The sequence below is a fragment of the Mytilus trossulus genome, chromosome 6 (genome assembly GCF_036588685.1).
Source record: "Mytilus trossulus isolate FHL-02 chromosome 6, PNRI_Mtr1.1.1.hap1, whole genome shotgun sequence".
In the NCBI taxonomy this organism is placed as follows: domain Eukaryota; kingdom Metazoa; phylum Mollusca; class Bivalvia; order Mytilida; family Mytilidae; genus Mytilus; species Mytilus trossulus.
The window spans coordinates 19,774,997-19,794,564 of NC_086378.1; the positions used below are offsets into that span (position 1 = coordinate 19,774,997).

At 33.0% G+C, this 19,568-nt stretch overlaps 1 protein-coding gene across 1 annotated transcript in view; it reads left to right on the top strand.

The window, feature by feature from the left end:
- Window positions 1-19,568, top strand: part of LOC134722393 (hemicentin-1-like) — a 110,638-nt gene that overhangs the window by 76,490 nt on the left and 14,580 nt on the right. Inside the window, exons 4-7 of the mRNA XM_063586012.1 lie at window positions 12,812-13,087; window positions 13,752-14,015; window positions 15,269-15,532; window positions 18,113-18,376. Of these exons, the coding sequence (XP_063442082.1) occupies window positions 12,812-13,087; window positions 13,752-14,015; window positions 15,269-15,532; window positions 18,113-18,376 (1,068 nt within the window). The remainder of the gene's footprint in view (window positions 1-12,811; window positions 13,088-13,751; window positions 14,016-15,268; window positions 15,533-18,112; window positions 18,377-19,568) is intronic.

A 19,568-nucleotide genomic window follows, 5' to 3' on the forward strand; every position in this document is an offset into this window, starting at 1 on the left:
TATCGTCGTACGTTAACTTCTACAAAAAGTCAGGCCTAATTTAACAAAATTTGTCACAATTAGCATTTGATTTAACTGTTTCAAAAATGTGTCTGATGACCTAGCATGCTAACTAATATTCATATGGCTGACATGACTAAAACATAAAATATGGTTAAAAAATGCAAATTTGTCTTCTGTTTTGAAAACCGACATAAAGAGAGAAAACTTTTATGTAACAAAAATTTAAATGATTAAAATCAACATTGTCAATGTACATTAAAACTGTCAGACGACTTTTGAATGGTATGGAAAGCCACAGCTGTCTTATGTGGAACTCTGATACTATGTTATGTTGTTTTACTATTACTTAATGATATTTGTGATGACTCAAAACAACACTGTCGCATTTATAAATGTGAGACCAAAGGCTGCAAAACTTTTTCATAACAGATGCTGGATTCACTAGCAATTTAACCAAGAAGTCATATTTTACCAGAAGTTACAATGATCTGAATTGTAAATCGATAAATGTCGTTTACGGATTAGAGTGCAACCTTTGCGGATTGGTATACGTCGGTGAAATGAAAGGAAGGCTAAACAAACGTATATGCGGTCATAGATCAGACATTAACCACAATGCAAACGACATTTTTACCAGCATTTCAATCAGCCCGATCATTCGATCTTTTATATGAGAGTTCGCATTATCGAAAAAATATACCATAGCTCTAACAATCCTAATCTTGCAATGCCTCTCCGTAGACAAACAGAGGACTACTGGATTAGACAATTGGGAACTGCGACACCATATCGTTGCTATGACAAAATTGAAGGTATAGGTATTCTATCTAGTCCTTCGTGTAGCTCGGTGAATGTGATGAATATTTTCAACTCTACTCCTCGACGTAGACGCAGTCATGGTCATCGTCATTATACATCACCTACTCTGCATGATGTCTCTATTAATGACTTGCTGCCATTTATACAAAAGCCGTTAGGTATTCATCACATTCGCACGAAACTTTATTCATTACCCCTTTCAAAACTTAATTAACTGTTCAATTTGTGTTTGAAAACCCCTGTTACAAACCCTCATTCAAACTAATACAAACTTACAGCTATAATTTCGGATATTGCAAGTCAAAAACTTTTCAAGCCAGTCCGCATTGGAAAAGATGAAAAAGAGAAACGATCTTTCCTTAAGCATTCCTTTGGCAACAAAGGTCATGTTGGCGTCAACTTAGGCACTATCCTTCATCACAAATTAGTTCAATCGAAAATAACTCCTTATTTCAAAGACCATCCTGTACCAATCATTTCTTATACCTATACCAAACCTATTACAACTAAAATTTCAATTACAAACACGTTTTGCAGGATCTCAATATTGACGACTTCAAGTCTAAACCTCCTGGTTGCACTTGTGCTAGTTCCCAATTCACATATAATACGGCTGGCCACGTTATTACCGGTGACCTCAAAATTGTTAATAACATTTCCATTTTCCGTCCGAAATATCGTCAGCCTAAATCCATCCATTGGAAATACAACTTTAAAATTTTTATGGATTCAGTCGAGGATTTTGCTAGGTAATGGGCTAAGCGCGAGAAGGAAGACGTAGACACTCTTTCCGAATGGATTAAGACAGTTATGTCGTTGATACAAATCAGAATTAAGAAACTGAAGGGTCTATCAATGCCCATGCTACGTCAATCTTTAAAGACCAAAATGTTGCAAAACACTTATCCTACTTTCATGACAAATATGTTGTTGTCCCCGCAGATAAAGCCCCAAACAACAGCGTTTTTGAGTGTAAAACTCATTACATTAACTGCTTGATAAAAGAACTAGGTATTGACAATTCACTTGGAAACTCAACATATACCCTCACGACACTTACCAAAGAGGAAATCCTGGATAATCGTAGGTCTGTTCTACGTTCCTTTGTAATTTCAACCAAAGATGAAGAACTGGATCTTCCATCGCTGTATTGAATACCCAAACTACATATTAAGTGTCCTTACACACAACGATATATTGCTGAGTCTTCCAAGTGCTCTACGAAACCTCTTTCTAAATTATTAACATCTATTTTATCAGCAATAATAGATGGGCTTCAAAGTTATTGTAAAACTGCCTATTCTAGAGGTGGCGTGGATCAGATGTGGATACTTAAAAATTCCAAAGATCTTTTAGAGTACACACAATCTAACTCTCTTTCATCTTGTACTAGTGTTAAAACATTGGACTTTTCTACACTTTACACAAGTATTCCACATTCCAAACTAAAAGACAAATTTGAAGAGTTGATATTGCTTTGTTTTATAAAAAAAAATAACATTATCTTGATTGACAACATATTTGTTACGTTCGGCGGACGTGTTTTTCAACAGACTGTCGGCATTCCAATGGGAACAAATTGTGCCCTTCTTCTTGCCGACTTGTTTCTTTATTATTATGAGGCTGACTTAATACAGGAACTTATTAGGAAGAAAGATAAGAAGTTAGATATATCTTTAACTCTACTTTCCGCTATATAGAGGATGTTCTTTCACTAAATAATTCAAAATTTGGTGACTTTGTTGAAAGCATCTATCCCATCGAACTAGAGATAAAGGATACAACAGGTACAGTTGTCGGCCTCATATCTTGACTTAAATCTAGAAATTGACAATGAGGGTCAGTTGAAAACAAAACTTTACGACAAAAGAGATGATTTAAGCTTTCCAATTGTGAACTTTTCATATCTAAGTAGCAACATTCCAGCAGCACCTGCATACGGTGTATATATGTTACAGTAAATAGGTGAAATTAGGAATTACATGTAATTACTAAAATTTAGGAATTACATGTAATCCGTGATGTACTTAGTAAATACAAGTAATTCCTGAAAAGGCCCAGTTATTACCAGTAATTACTAATTTTAAAATGAATTTTTACACCTATTTACTAACTGTTAAAACAATGTTGTAGAATAGTAAGCTGATCAAAAATTATGGTAATTCTAGCTATAGAAGATCAGTGAGTACTCTTAAAAAGTGATCAGCCTAAAATGTACCTTTTTTGTTATAAGAGTATTAGCTACGAGATATAAAATAAATTAAATATGATTTTTTTGTTAGTTAAATCATTAAAAAAATTATATAGTGAAATTATAATTCACTTTTAGCAGTCAATCTGGTTCTATTTTACTAAAATAAGCAGAGAAACATGGCTGATGATTTTTGCACTTGCAAGTGAATAATTGGACCTCATTGAATACATATTAATGTGACCTTCAATTCCACCCCCAGTTGGATATAGGTTACTGATGTCTTCAAATTTAAAATTGTAAGGGTTTCGCAGAACCCAGTATATCGCCTACTTTAGCTGTTAGTCACAGGCTCAACAAAAATGGGGGAAAATATCAAATCTTTTGACTAGTGTTGTAAGAAGCTTCTGTCCAAATTTGGTTAAAATCCAGGATGGTTTATGAACTCAAATAAATGTTTAAAAAAAACTTTAACCGCAGAGTGTATGTAATGTTAACTGGGGAAAAAAACCAAGTCCATTTATAAGGAATATACGAAAAGGGATTTTTGTTTACAAACTTAACTTCTGGATATTATCTTATGATCATAAACAAGCTTCTGTTCAAGTTTGATAGACATCCAGGATATTCTGAGAAAGTTATCAACATTTTAAAAACTTTAACCAGAATGTGAATATAATGTTAACTGGCATATAAGTCCATTTATAAGTAAAATACGGAAAAACTTGATTTTATTTTCACAAAATTTACTTCTTGAAAATTATCTCATAATAATAGTCAAGCTTCTGTTCACGTTTTGTAGAAATCCGGGATAATTTAAGAAAGTTATCAAAATTTAAAGACCTTTAACCACATAGTGAACACTTGTGGATGATGCTGACGACAGAATGGTTTGCTGTGTCTCGCTTTTGCGACAAAGGTCGCAGGCTCGACAAAAAGAAACATAATCATAATGACAACATTGAAAGAAAATCAAAAGGAATGGCTTATTCAATCCACAAAAGATCATTCTTATATAGATAAAAACGATAATAAAATTTTGTTGCAGGTATAAAAGCTGGAGTTTGGAGGTCTTGAAAAACTCATAAAAAAGAGAAACACAAAAATATAAAATGTGACTCTTAACACCATCAAATTGTATAAATTTGTTTGTGAAGAATGTCAGCTTTATCACAATAGTCTGACAAAAGAAGTCGTAAATAAAACTATTTTGTAAAAGGAATTTGACTTATGTCATTGGGCAAGTTTATATTCAACAACAACAACAAACAACAAATATTTTATTTGCCAATCACGGCGCTCAAAATGAGCAGAACAATTACAATGTAATTTTCAAACATAATGTAAAGTTAATTAAAAATATGTTAAAATGACATAATATGATAGATTTTGATTTAATTGATTAATATAAAATATTAAAGCAAATAATGTAAGCTGAGTACGTATGTCTGATGGAGATTGCAATATAAAGAAATTATGAGATTTTAAGAGTTATTCAACCAAAGGCATTATCAAATGTTTATCATCAAAAAGAGCTGGCAAAGTTGCCTATAAACTTCTCACAAATGTATATCTCAATTTTGGATTGATATCATTGTCTTGAATGCTGCAAATGATATTAAGGGAGTTTCAATACTTCTAAAACAACCATTTTTCAGTTTCAATTCACAACCAATAAAGGTGTGCCTTATATTCATTAATCCTAAATTAAGTCAGCCCTAAAATACCTACCCTTTTACTTTCTTATTTTGTATCTTGGATTATATCTTTCATTTTAAAACAAAAATATCAAGTTAGTAAATAGCTGTAAAAATGACAAAGAAAATCAGTGAATACCAGTAATCACTGGAACAACTAGTAAATACATGTAATTACTAAATTGGCTAGTAATTACAGGTATTTACTGAAATGTTTAGTAATTACGTGTAATTCCTAATTTCACCTATTTACTGTAACATATATATATCGCAATTGATACGATATTCCCGTGCTTGCATTTCCTATCATGATTTTCTTGATAGAGGGTTGCTGCTGTCAAAAAAGCTATTAAACAAAGAGTTCCAAATGATGAAGTTGAAATCATCACTTCGTAAATTTTACGGACGCCATCACGAGTTGTTTTGTTTTTAAATTGAAGTGGATACAATCTTGAAGAAATTTTTTTTCAATATTGCTGTCATTTGTATTATACAATTCATCCTCAAATAAAATATTGCTGATTTATTATGTGGTTATTTATATTTTCATGATAAAATGCAAATTTGGTACGTTTTCCTTGATAAGGTCAAATCATTTCGTTATTTTTGAGCCAGTATGAGATGTGAGAAATGCTGGTTTGTTTTTGGTGATGTTCCGAGTATTTGAATTACAGAGAAATTATAACATTTTATATATAACACTTGTATCTACGACTTTATTTCCTATTTAACTATATATTTTATTCACAATAGCTTTGTAACCAATATTGTTTTCGCTAAAAAGTTGTCGCTAAAAATGTGTAAATGATATTGTATAGTTTATACTTTTTGAAACACACTCTGTTTAACTGAAAATTTGTGTTTGTAAAAGTTATCTCCCGAAATGTTTTTTTTTTTTTTAATAATTTATATTTCATAATCGTAAAAACAAGAGAAATTCAATTTTCCAAATTGCTCGTTATATCCTCCGAAGCGTTCCGGAGACTCCACATTACGTGAAGTTATCATAAAAGAAGGGAAAATTTGTTTTTTTATAATTAAAAGGCGGATATAAACATGATAAAGGTTATCCAACGCATCGTAAAATATTTTCAAATGTTGTGATATAAGGATCATTGTTTAAGATGCTTCCGTCCTATATTCAACAGCATCTTACTTGATATAACTCTATGTATTACAATTATTATGAAAATTGTAATTAACCTTATTTGCCTTTGATTAACGATTTTACAAAACATTCAAACAAAAAGTGTATAGATATTTAAGGTGTTGTATAACTACGAACCATCTCGTCTATGTCGGCAGATGAGTCATTACCAATTATACATGAACGGAAAGTCCTTGAGCAATGGCAAAATATAATGTTTAAACGAATGGATATATAATAACTGTCATATTCCTATGACAGCCTATTAAGGTCACAAAAAAACAAACTAGCGAGTAATCATTGTTTTATCTCGTAATTACGAGATAATAATCGCGTAATTACGAGTAGACTATCACGTAATTAGAAGATAAGATTGTTATCTCGTAATTACGAGATAAGCATGGCGTAATTACGGGAAAACTATCGCGTAATGACGAGATTCTCATTGTTTTATCTCGTTATTACGAGATAAATCTTACGTTATTACGCGATAATCATTTTCTTATATCGTAATTACGAGATAATTATCGCGTAATTACGAGAAAACTATCTCTTTATTACGAGACAAAAATTCATTTGGCCAAGTAAGTTAAGAGGAGAAGATTATTGTAAAAATGACATTAAAGAGCAATAACTCCTCGAGGGGTAAATTGACAATTTTGGTCATTTGACTTATTTGTAGATCTTACTTGGCTTAATATTTTTGCTGCTACAGTTTATATCTATCTATCATAAAGTTCAAGTTAATAACCAAAAACTTTAAAATAATGATTAAAATTACCAATTCAGGGGCAGCATCCAAACAGCGGGAAATCTGATCAGTCTGAAAATGTTTACCATATCATATTTTCTGTAAATGCTTTAGTTTCAGAAATATAAACCATAAACTACATTTACCCCCCCCCCCCCAATGTTCTATTTTAAGCCATAGTGGCTATCGTGCTTGGCAGGCGGGGTCTTTGGATACATTTTTTTAAACTAGAAACCCTTTTAATGATTAAGGCCAAATTTGTTCAATTTGCCCAAGTGGTTTCAGAGGAGAATGGACGACGACGAACGACGGACGCCTAGTGATGGGTAAAAATTACTTGACCCTTTTGGTCAGGTGAGCTAATAAAAACGGGCCTTTCATCAGGTGCCCCGAAAGGTAATCATGATCTGTATACCTATATATATATATGTAATTTTATCTCGTAGTTACCAGAAAGTTTTCTCGTAATTACGCGATACTTACGAGATAAAAAAAAGTTTTAACTCGTAATTACGCGATAGTTTTCTCGTAATTTCGTGATAATTATGTCGTAATTACGAAACCAATTGAAAAGATTTGTGACCCTTATAGGCTTTCGTATATCAAACTTGGTTGGCATTTTTTATGTAGAAATTGATGGATGAAACTTGGTTATATAGTTAGCTGAACCTCTCATTTGTATGTCAGTTGCATAAAAATTCCGTTACATAATATTTTTATAAAGTACAACGTTAACCAGTCATGCCAGTGTCATACCAACCACCCTGAACTATGACTTGTGTGTCGGTTCAATACTTGCCAGTTTTGTTATACGAGCCTCTCTGGGATATCAAAAGCAATTACTGTATGTGGAGAGTCAATATTTTGAACATGTTGTATAAAAAAGGGCATACTGGCACTCTTTATTGAATCTTCGCTAGCCAAGTGTTACGATCCACTCCCGCTCTCTCAACCCTTGGCGGATTGAAATAAAATTTCGGAGACACAGGATAAGGATTTTCATTGGTTGCAGTCGAAACTCGCTGCATCGAATCAAAAAACGTCTATAACATGATCACGTGTAAATGTAGAAGGTGTTTGTAAACAATTGCCACGTGTTAATTGTGCAAGAAGTCTTCACATTCCTAAACATACGACTATATTTAGTGACAACTTGAATTTTTTTAATCAACTTATAGAAGTTCCTGTGTATGTTTCATGCACCAATGCATGCATGTTGACGTCTATTTTCGTTTCCGGCTTTACAGAGTGTGTAGAATCTAGACGCTACAGTGTTTTTACCTCCAAATTGAAGAGTTCAAGAGCTACCATTGGTCAAGAACAATGTATTCGGAATGGGCGTGACTTTAATATTCCGATAGATGGCGCAACATTGTTTTCACAAATGTTGGCTTAATCTGCCAAGGGTGGAGAGAACGGGAGTGGATCGTAACCCTATAGCTTTCATTTGTATTATAAAATGCATTTTGACAAAACAATATACCAATGTAGTAAGCGGCCATGTAAATTTACATTCTGGTATGATAAAATCGAAATATGGTAATTGTTAAGTCAATGTTGTCAAATGATTTTGTCATACGTGCAAGCCTGATGTATCAAAAGTAATGAATGTTTGTTACGAACCAACATTTTGATTAAAAAGAAAAGCATGCTGGCATTCTAGATTCACGAGGACAGGTTTTGTAGTCTTAGTGCTCCAATATTGTGGTCGTTTATATCATACATGTTATACAATTCATTCCAACGTCGTGTTACAAACCCATATTTTGAATAAAAAGAGGACATGTATGCTGACAATCTAAATTGAAGTGGATAAAATTTTGAAGAAATTTTGTTTCAATATTGCTGTCATTTGTATTATACAATCCATTCGCAAATAAAATATTGTTGATTTATTATGTGGTTATATATATTTTCATGATAAACTGCAAATTTGGCAAGTTTTCCGCTGAAATCCAAAAATTTTGTTATTTTTGAGCCAGTATAAGATGTGAAAACTGCTGGTTTGTTTTTGGTGATGTTCCGAGTATTTGAATTAAAGACAAATTATAAATTTTTTATATATAACACTTGTATCTACGACTTAATGAGTTTTGTATTTTTTTAACTGTTAACTCTATTCACAATAGCTTTGTAACCAATATCGTTGCAGACACTATATATGTAGACCAGTTATGTCGATTTGTAAACATCCGACGACTTTAAACAAAATAATGTAATGTCTGTCAACCAGCTCTGAAATTAATAAATGCGAATCAAAAAGAAACGATGAAAGATTAATCTTTCAAATTGTGTTAATTCAAATATTGCATAATTATTGAATACTTAATTATTACATAATTATTGAATAATTATTACTACATAATTATTGAATGATTAATTATTACATAATTATTGAATAATTAATTATTACATAATTATTGAATAATTAATCATTACATATTTTGTTGCTAGAGCGTCTACAATTGAATGAAATTAGCAAAACCGCTTGATCTCCAAAATATGTCTTAAAGTTTCATGATTTCCCTATTATATTTCATTTTCACGTTAAGTTTTCAACCTTTATTTTTAAATATCAATTATTGTAATTGTGCAAACCAAGTTTTCTATTGGTGTATTATGAACTCTGTAACAGGATTTTGAATATAACTGATACAAAAAATAACTTAAAATAGGTACTATGTAATGGCACTAATCTAGAAGCTACTTACATTTAATTCTATATTTCATGCCAAAAATGTATGTGTCAAAATATTGAATACAAATTTCCCTCTTTGAACCTCATTAACTTCAGTATAACTTATACATGTACATAGGGGATACTTCATAATTGGCCTTAAATCAGCAATATATTAGGCTCTGACAAGTAAGAAAGCATTCCGTTTCAGAAAATCTAAAAAATATAGAGAAAATGAACACCCTATACAACAACATAAGATATTGCTGAATCAGTTTCAATATGGATGTAATTCGTGTTGTACTTTAAACAATATATTTGTTGTCAACATTTTCCGTAAACTATGTATGTATACATTGTGAATAAAATGTTGAGTACTGATCAAATGAAGACAAAAAAAACACAATGGACACACGTTTGTCCCTAAATAAACAATTACATTTCTTAATTTACAAATTGATATTAAACATGTTATAAGAGGATGTTATTCTGATTAAGCTGGTATTGCCTCAAATGAAAATTTGATTATTTAGAAATTAACAACGTCACTTTACTTTAATTCCACATTATCACACCAGACAAATTTATTCCCGTACATCTAATATAAGTATATGAGACTGTTTTGACATTGACAAAATAATGAAAAAGTGATATGTTCAATGATAGTATACTTTTTATACGCCCGTCCCCGTCAAAACTTTGAGTTACGGTACTTTGTTAATAAAACAGGTGTGTGTTTTTCTTTACATGTCGCGCCGTATCTCAAAAACAATTTATGATTATTGCTTAAAACTTTACATTCATTTAGATATGTAAGACACTTTACTATGGAAAGCCAACGGGGTCAAAATTCTTAATTCGTAACTTGTAACTGTGTAATTTCTAAATTGTTAATTCGTAAATTGTTAATTTGTAACTTGTTAGTGTGAAATTCATAATGCTTAATTCGTAAATTGTCAATTTGTAACTTGTATCTTTGTAAATTCAACATTCTTCATTTGTTAATTGTCAATTTGTAACTTGAAGATTTCAAACTTCTTTATTGGTAAATTGTCTTTTTGTATATTGATGTTTTGTAACTTGTAACATGTCGATTCGCATAATGTCGATGTGTGAAATGTCAAAGTGTTGTATTATGCTTACGATCATTATGACGACAGATGGCGCTCGGTTTCTTCTTCGGTGTATAAGCCTCCTGTAAGTAGGAGAACCTCCATATGGAATATATATTTTTTTAAGTAATTTTAATCAATTAGTTACAGCAAATGCGTCTAAAAGAAAGCAAACAAAAATTGCATGTTATCTGGATCCCAGTTTTATTTTGTTCACTGTCGTGGACTTCCGTTCGAGAACGGAAACTATATTAAAATACATCCCGACTAGTTCAGTTCCTCCGCGACGTAAATGATCTCCCTTATTTGCGAGGTACAAGAAATAGTCGTTGGTCAGTGGAATATTACGACTGGATTATTCAGGTAAATACAATAAGGAGATGTAGTAATAAACCGTATGATTGCCAATGAGACACATTTCCACCAAAGCGAAGTTCAAATAAAGTCGATGTAAGCAAGTATAGGCAACCTACGGCCTTCAACAATGAGAAAACCTAATACCATATAGTCGGCTATAAAAGGCTACATCATTACTGGAGAACCCAGGTTCTAGTTATAAACGATTTCTATTAATCCTAAAAGGCTATTATCGGACCATTTTATTCTGACAGGAGGGGAAAGCTAGGACTGACAAATATATGTTAATATACATGCATGCCTACAGAATGTGTCTGGTCATGAAGCTTAAAAATGCCGCTGCCAGATTACCGTTCTATAAAAATTTACAATAAAAAAGAACAACCGGTGCCACACCTCCTTATAGCCCGGCAACCTTACCTTATGTAATATCTTGTCGATTTTGTTAACTAACCGAAATGATTCACGATGTTAATCAATAAAGCTTCTTTATTTCAAAATTGCATGTCATATAAAATAAAAAAAAATCATTTGCAATGAATTCGTAACAATATAACCCTAATATTCAATTCACAAACCATGTTGTAGTCCGCCTGTCTCTTCTGTATTTGTATATAAGGGTTACATTGTTACGAATTCATTGCAAATGATTTTTTTTAATTTTATATGACATGCAATTTTTAAATAAAAAAGCTTTTTTGATTAACATCGTGAATCATTTCGGTTAGTTAACAAAATCGACAAAATATTAGATTAGGTAAGGTTGCCGGGCTATAAGGAGGTGTGACACCGGATGGGGCTCATATAGGGAGGACTGGGCGTTAAACAGCTGTTGAGATCGAGGGACTCGTGAATATTTTGTTGTTTTTTTCTTGTAAATTTTTATAGAACGGAAATCTGGCAGCGGCCGTAGGTTGCCTATACTTGCTTACATCGAATTTATTTGAACTTCGCTTTGTTGGATAGTTGTCTCATTGGCAATCATACGGTTTATTACCACATCTCCTTATTGTATTTACCTGAATAATCCAGTCGTAATATTCAACTGACCAACGACTATTTCTTTTACCTCGCAAATAAGGGAGATTGTTTACGTCGCGGAGGAACTGAACTAGTCGGGATGTATTTTTAAGTCCACGACAGTAAACCAAAAAAAAAAAACTGGGATCCAGTTAACATGCAATTTTTGTATGCTTTCTTTTAGACGCATTTGCTGTAACTAATTGATTAAAATTACTTAAATATATATACTCCATATGGAGCTTCTTCTACTTACAGGAGACTTATACACCAAAGAAGAAACCGAGCGCCATCTGTCGTCATAATACAACGATGACATTTAACACTTCGACATTTCACGAATCGACATGTTAAAAGTTACAAAACATCAATATACAAAAAGACAATTAACCAATTAAGAATTTTGAAATCTTCAAGTTACAAATTGACAATTAACAAATGATGAATGTTGAATTTACAAAGATACAATTAAGTTACAAATTGCACAATTTACGAATGAAGCATTATGAAATTGCAAAGTAACAAGTAACAAACTGACAATGTGTAACCGATGTTGAAACTACAAAGGTACAAGTTTAATACAAATTGACAATTTACGAATTAGGCATTATGAATTTCACAGTAACAAGTTACAAATTAACAATTTACAAATTATCAATTTAGAAATTACACAGTTACAAGTTTCGAATTGACAAGTTACGAATTAAGAATTTGGACCCCGTTGGCTTTCCATACTTTTCAGTGTTTCATTTGGAAACCAAAATCATTTTAAGTTTTGTGTCAAATTTTGTTTTATCTTCGCTTTTTTACCAGTTCAAATATGTCGAGTTTAGATAATAAAATAATTTAAATGACTTTTCTGCTAAACAAAATCAAAAACATTGGTTGTACCTTGTCGGATAGAATGTATCAAACAACGTCACAGAATAGACATACCTTCACGGGTGGTTAGTGACCAATATGTGTTTACGAGTGCCATTGAATTCACGAAATGAAACTCACAATAAAAAAATTATAATAATTTTTATTTATTTCAGATGGACCGAGTAATGTTACCATATCCCCACAAACACTAATCTATAGAGTTAATGAGTCAGCAGGTACTGTTGGACCAGTTACTTGTCAAGCCCATGACTGCAAACCTGAATGCAAAGTCAAATGGATTGGACCAAAATTTACTGGTGATACCTCCACGACCTCATCTGTACTGAACCTGCGAAACATCTTCAGGAACCAGACAGGGAACTATTTTTGCAGTGCATCAAATCAGGCCTGGAATAAGACTTCTGATTATATTAGTGTTATTGTTAATTGTAAGCACATTATGCCCATACGATTTCTGTGTATTTTTTTCAAATTAAGCTGAGTGCATATATACTTTTAAAAACTTGACCTTTGATCTATAGTGCGAATTTGTTATATTAACGCTTGACTTGATTATAAACGGCCAAACATATAAACATAAAAAGAAAAAAACGTATTATTTAGCAACTGATACATATGATCAATTAAGATGAGGGGGAACTAGTATCAAAATACACAAGTCAACCAAGCGTTAACATGAGGAACTCCCTTAGTACTGTTTAATATATCCATTTTTAAAATACTAATTTCTACGTAATAGTAAATAAACCTCTCACAGTGTCTGAAATCACCGGCGTAGTTTTATCGGGACCGTGTTGCTCAGTCTTTACTTTTCTTTTTATTGTTTTGTATACTGTTGCTTGTCTTTTGGTCTTTTCCGTTTATTAAAATGTTTTTGTTCGTTTGTTTTCCATTAATGAGATTGAATATCCCTTTGTTATCTTTCGCCTTTCACTTAAAATTAATGGAGGGATGGGAGGGATGTTTTGAAATGAAAACACAAACAAAGCAAGGTTAGAATGAAATATATGCAACCTTCAAGTGGACAACAATGTTACGAAATAGCACATGAACAATGAAAAAGTATAAATAAAAATTCTTTCGTGCTTATAGATCGTCCAACCAAAGTCATCATTATCCCATCAAGTCAGGTTTACACTGTTCAAGAGACCACCGATAGCATTGGACCAATTAATTGTACAGCTGATTGTATACCTGAATGTACAATGACATGGAATGGACCTAATATTCCTGATGGTACCACATCTGTATTGAATTTACAGAACATCGATAGAAACCAGGCAGGAGACTACCGGTGTATGGCTACAAACATTATTGGCAGTGAGATGTCTGTTATAGTGAATATTAAGGTTAATTGTAAGTATAAGTATAACATAAGTACATGTCATAATACATGTCAGAGCACAACTCGTGATTGATATCCTGTTGTTATTAACATTATGGTTTCTGCATTTATTGATGTAAAAATTAATTCTGACCATTTTACATATTTTTGATATTGTATGTTTCATAATTGACCAACTAGTGTGTTTTTTTTACGCATTCTGTTTGGAATATTTTACCCAATGTATTAGTCTTAAGGTAATTTTTTTTTCACAGATCAATATGTCAACTGGTTTGTATGTATTACCTTTTATTATTGTTTTTTATGACATGAACATTTTTGTGTGAAAAGAAAAGTTCACATATGATAAGAATTTTCTAAAACTGACAATGCACGCTAACACGGGTTTATGGGAAATAGACATAGAGATTCATTATGAGAAAACACATAGCATTAAGTAATAATACGTAATCTTATTGACCACGTAAATTCCATAAAAAAAAACGCTGTAATTAAGTAATGTTCGGCCGAGTACAACAGAATTGTGGCAAATATTTAGGCGTACTAGTAATTAACCTGTAGGTAGGACATACCAATAACAATTGGTATTCGTTTTCAATGTACTGCATATCACAACAGTTGTAAGTATATTTAGATTTTGATTACCTCTGGTTCCCTAACAAAAAAGTTGTCACCTTTTGAAGTTGGTAACCTCTGGTTACCTCACTCATATACTGACGTTAGTTTATAGAGATCACCATAAACATCTGTTTAATGTGGTTCTCTGTGTTCTTTTTACATGTATACATGTAAATTGTATAAAGACTTCGGTCATCTTTGATCACATTACTTTACGATGGTACAAAATCTTGTTATCTATTTTGAACCGATTAAAAAACCCAATGTAGACAGTTGACATGTATCTATACATTCAAATGCTTCATTCCTAGAAGACTTTGTTTTTACTTTTATTATAGATTCACTCACTCAAACTATAATCGTTTATGTGGTAATACCAGGTCCCAAATCAAATGGCAAAATCAAAAGTTAAAACACATCAAACGAATGGATAACAACTGTCATATTCCTGACTTGGTACAGGCAAAACGACACAACATTATATAGCCAAGCAACTAACACAGTGACAGTAGACAAAGTTATAATTGAATAAAGATATAACAAGGCTTTACATTACCCATAAAATGAATTAGAACATCCAAAATTTTGAAAAGGGATAGTGACTAAATAATAAAGGTCCTACATCAATTTTCTGTTGCTATTTCAGACGGACCAGGACAGGTTAACATTGAGCCAAACACACTGATATACACGGTAACAGAGACAACAGGAGAGATTGGTCCTATCACATGCACAGCTGAATGTAATCCTAATTGCTCAATGTCATGGACAGTACCAAATATTCGTAGTGGAGCTTTATCCGTACTTCATCTACAGAACATTGATCGTAATCAAGCAGGGAGCTATATGTGTACGGCAACAAATAATTACGGGAATAAGACATCTTCAACTGTCAGTGTTATTGTTGAGTGTGAGTATCAAATGTATTTTTGTTTGATTTAATATAATTTTCTTTAAGATGTGTGGTATGGTTAGTGACAAACTCGTAGAATGACTTTTGCAACTTATACTTTTTTTTTTAAATCAAATCTATAAGATGATAAGCTTACATATAGTAGTTGATCGAGTAACTTAGTTAAGACATGTAGTGTTGCCAATTGTTACTGATAATTGCAAAAATTGTTATATGTAACTTCATATATTTACATAAATATTTGTCTAGGCATACTGATTTGAACATTTGAAATGATGGAGTCGTGGTATTAAAACCGAACCATCTATATATATATAGAAATCATAGGTTTGAACGTAGTTTTCAATTTAGACTTGTTTATATTTTTTCGTTTGGGCTTGTATAATATTTTCCCTCCGGTTTATATGATCCGTTCATCCTATATTGACTCTTAAAATTCAAGAGTCTATCTTAAATTGAGGGTAAATTATATGGCCTTCCCCACCGTTTCGATCCCTAACATCACTGAAGAGACATATATTGTCGAAATCTAGATCTGGTGTACCAAAAAAAAAAAAAAATGACACCTTATGTTTGTGGCATAACATCTGGGCCACAAGTTTTGTTTTCTGTTCAGTATTAAATTTATATAAAGATCCATTTTGTTACATCTCGTGATCAATTTTATTTGGCAATCGCCATTGGCAGTCAGCAGGGTTAAAGAACATCAGTTGTTCAACCTGTTAGTCAAATGCTTTTTTTTTTTTAAAATATACTTTTTCACTTTTTTGGTCTTTTGAAAAATGTTGTTTGTGCTGTATTTAAACCCTTCTACAACGAAATTTGTTTTACATGCACACTTATAAAAATTGCGGTTTTTATCCAACGCAATCATAGGTTTGAACGTAGTTTTCAATTTAGACTTGTTTATATATATATATCATGACACCTAATCGCCTGCACTGTAGCCGTCCCGTTAGACCACCCGACCACCTGGGCTTCATAAAAAATGAAGCTTTAGGTGGCCGGGTGTTACCTTTCCACGTCAGTTTTAATCTAGCGTCGCATGAAGATTTTATTCCTACAGATCAGCTAAATTATCTATAGTAAAGGATCCTACAAATTAATGTAAGATGCAGTCACATAAAATAATTATATTTATAAATATACGTCTGAGCCAGTGACAACTCTACAACAGATGTATCCATCGGATCACCAGCAGTGATGGTGATACATGGCTGTGTACATTATGTATATACAACTCGTCTAAACATGAACCCAACAATGTTAGATCTGTAAATTTGCCTTCGCAAATTTTTTGTTCTTCCCTCGCCGGGATTCGAACCCATGCTACTGTGATATCGTGACACCAAATCGCCTGAACTGTAGCCTTCCCGCTAGACCACAGTACCACCTGGACTTAAATATATAGATATATATATATATACAACTCGTCTAAACATCAACCCAACAATGTTAGATCTGTAAGAAAGCAAATATTTTATTCTTCCTTCGCCGGGATTCGAACCCATGCTACTGAGATATCGTGACACCAAATCGCTTGCACTGTATCCGGCGCGCTAGACCACACGACAACCTGGACTTGGTGACCATAGGTTGATGTTTAGACGAGTTGTATATACAGAATGTACACAGCCATGTATTACCATCACTGCTGGTGATTCGATGGATAAATCTGTTGTAGAGTTGTCACTGGTTCAGACGTACTTATATATTTATTTGGTTCTTCCCTCGCCGGGATTTGAACCCATGCTACTGTGATATCGTGACACCAAATCGCCTGCACTGCAGCCGTCCCGCTAGACCACACGACCACCTGGGCTCTACTATAATAGAGCTTTCGCTGGCCGTGTGTTACCTTTCCTCTTCAGTTTATATAGCGGCGTACTACAGTACATGATATATAAGGCATGAAGATGTTATTGTTACAGATCAGCTAAATTATCTATAGTAAAGGATCCTGCAAATTAATGTAATATACAGTCAAAGAAAATAATTATATGTATAAGTACGTCTGAGTCAGTGACAACTCTACAACAGATGTATCTATCGGATCGCCATCAATGATGGTGATACATGGCTGTGTACATAATGTATATACAACTCGTCTAAACATCAACCCAACAATGTTAGATCTGTAAATTGGTTTTTGCAAATTTTTGGTTCTTCCCTCGCCGGGATTCGAACTCATGCTACTGTGATATCGTGACACAAAATCGCCTGCACTGCAGCCGTCCCGCTAGACCACACGACCACCTGGGCTCTACTATAATAGAGCTTTCGCTGGCCGTGTGTTATACAATAGTAGTTCGGACTTCTTGTTAAAATTGCAATTTCAGACCTTAGGAATAGCAACATTTAGCTAATGTCAGTATAATATTGTTTCCTTGTAAATTGCATACGGATAATTTTTTAAATATTTGCAATCAATTACTAGTACGACAGTACAGACATAAGACCACAAAGCTGTTAATAGCCTTTTCCATCAAGAGCAATGGCATCGATATGCAGTGATATTAGTGTATCAAGTTTAATTTGCTTGCCAGCAAACTACATTGAGATAATTTCTTGTTTCAGACGGTCCAAGGAAAGTTAACATAATACCTTTAAAACAGAACTTCACAGCTATAGAGGCAGTTGGAAATATTGGTCCTATTAACTGTACAGCTGATTGTAAACCTGAATGTACTATGACATGGAATGGACCTTATCTCCCAGAAGGCATTACATCTGTACTATACCTGCAGAACATCAACAAAACCCAAGCGGGAAAGTATTCGTGCATTGCTTCAAACAGTGTTAGTAGTCTGGCATCTAGTCATATTAACGTTATTGTTAACTGTGAGTATACAGTACTTAACTGATAAGGCATTTGTTTTATATTCTTAATATACTATGCATATGCGTCGAAAATGAGTGTGTAATATGTTTTTATTCTAGTGTTATTGGATGTCTGAGTTTCTGTCCTTAACATGCAACCATACACACACGTCATATGCCATGTTACACTTTTTACAGATAAAACGCAGCTGATATTGTAACTAATAGGGTAGCCTGGTGACTTAAATACATACTAACCTTGATGTATTCATCATTAATCATTGTCAGATCAAAATGCTTAATCAAATGGCAAATCAAAAGCCTAAACACATCAAATATACTGTCATATTGCTCACTTGGTATAGGTATTTTATTATTTTGACAATTATTAAACCTGGTTTCATACATGTAAATAGCCTAGGAACCAATTCTGCACCTCTTCTTGTCGACTTGGTTCTTTATTATTATGAGACTGACTTCAAACAGGAGCTTTTTAGTAAGAAAGATAAGACGTTAGCAATATCCTTTAACTATATAGATGATGTTCTTTTACTAAATAATACAAAATTTAGTGACTATATTGTGCGAATCTATCCCATCGAACTAGAGATAAAGGATACTACAGATACAGTTAAGTGTGCCTAATATCTTGACTTACATCTAGAAATTGACACTGAGGGTCGGTTGAAAACAAAACTTTACGACAAAAGAGATGATTTCAGCTTCCCAATTTCGAACTTTCCATTTCTATGTAGCAACATTACAGCAGCGCCTGCATAAGGAGTATATTTCTCCCAATTGATATGATTTTATGATTTTGCGGGCTTTATTTTCTATCATGATTTTCTTGATAGAAGATTGCTACTCACAAGGAAGCTATTAAACAAAGAACTCAAAATGGTGAAGTTGAAAGCATCCCATCGTAAATTGTACGGTCGTCATCATGAGTTGGTTGACTGTTTTGGAATAACCGTTTCACAGATGATATTGGATATCTTCCTTATGTCGTAACTACATTACCATTCCCTTTTCACGAATGTGACCTACCGAATTAGACTATTTACCGAATTTGTAATAACATAAGCAACACGACGGGTGCCACATGTGGAGCAAGATCTTGTTCATATGAGTTATTGTAGTCATTGTAGATGAACCTGAGCTCTCGCCCTTGCAGTTTTTCATTTGTTTTGGTGTTGCGCTCGCCACAAAAATG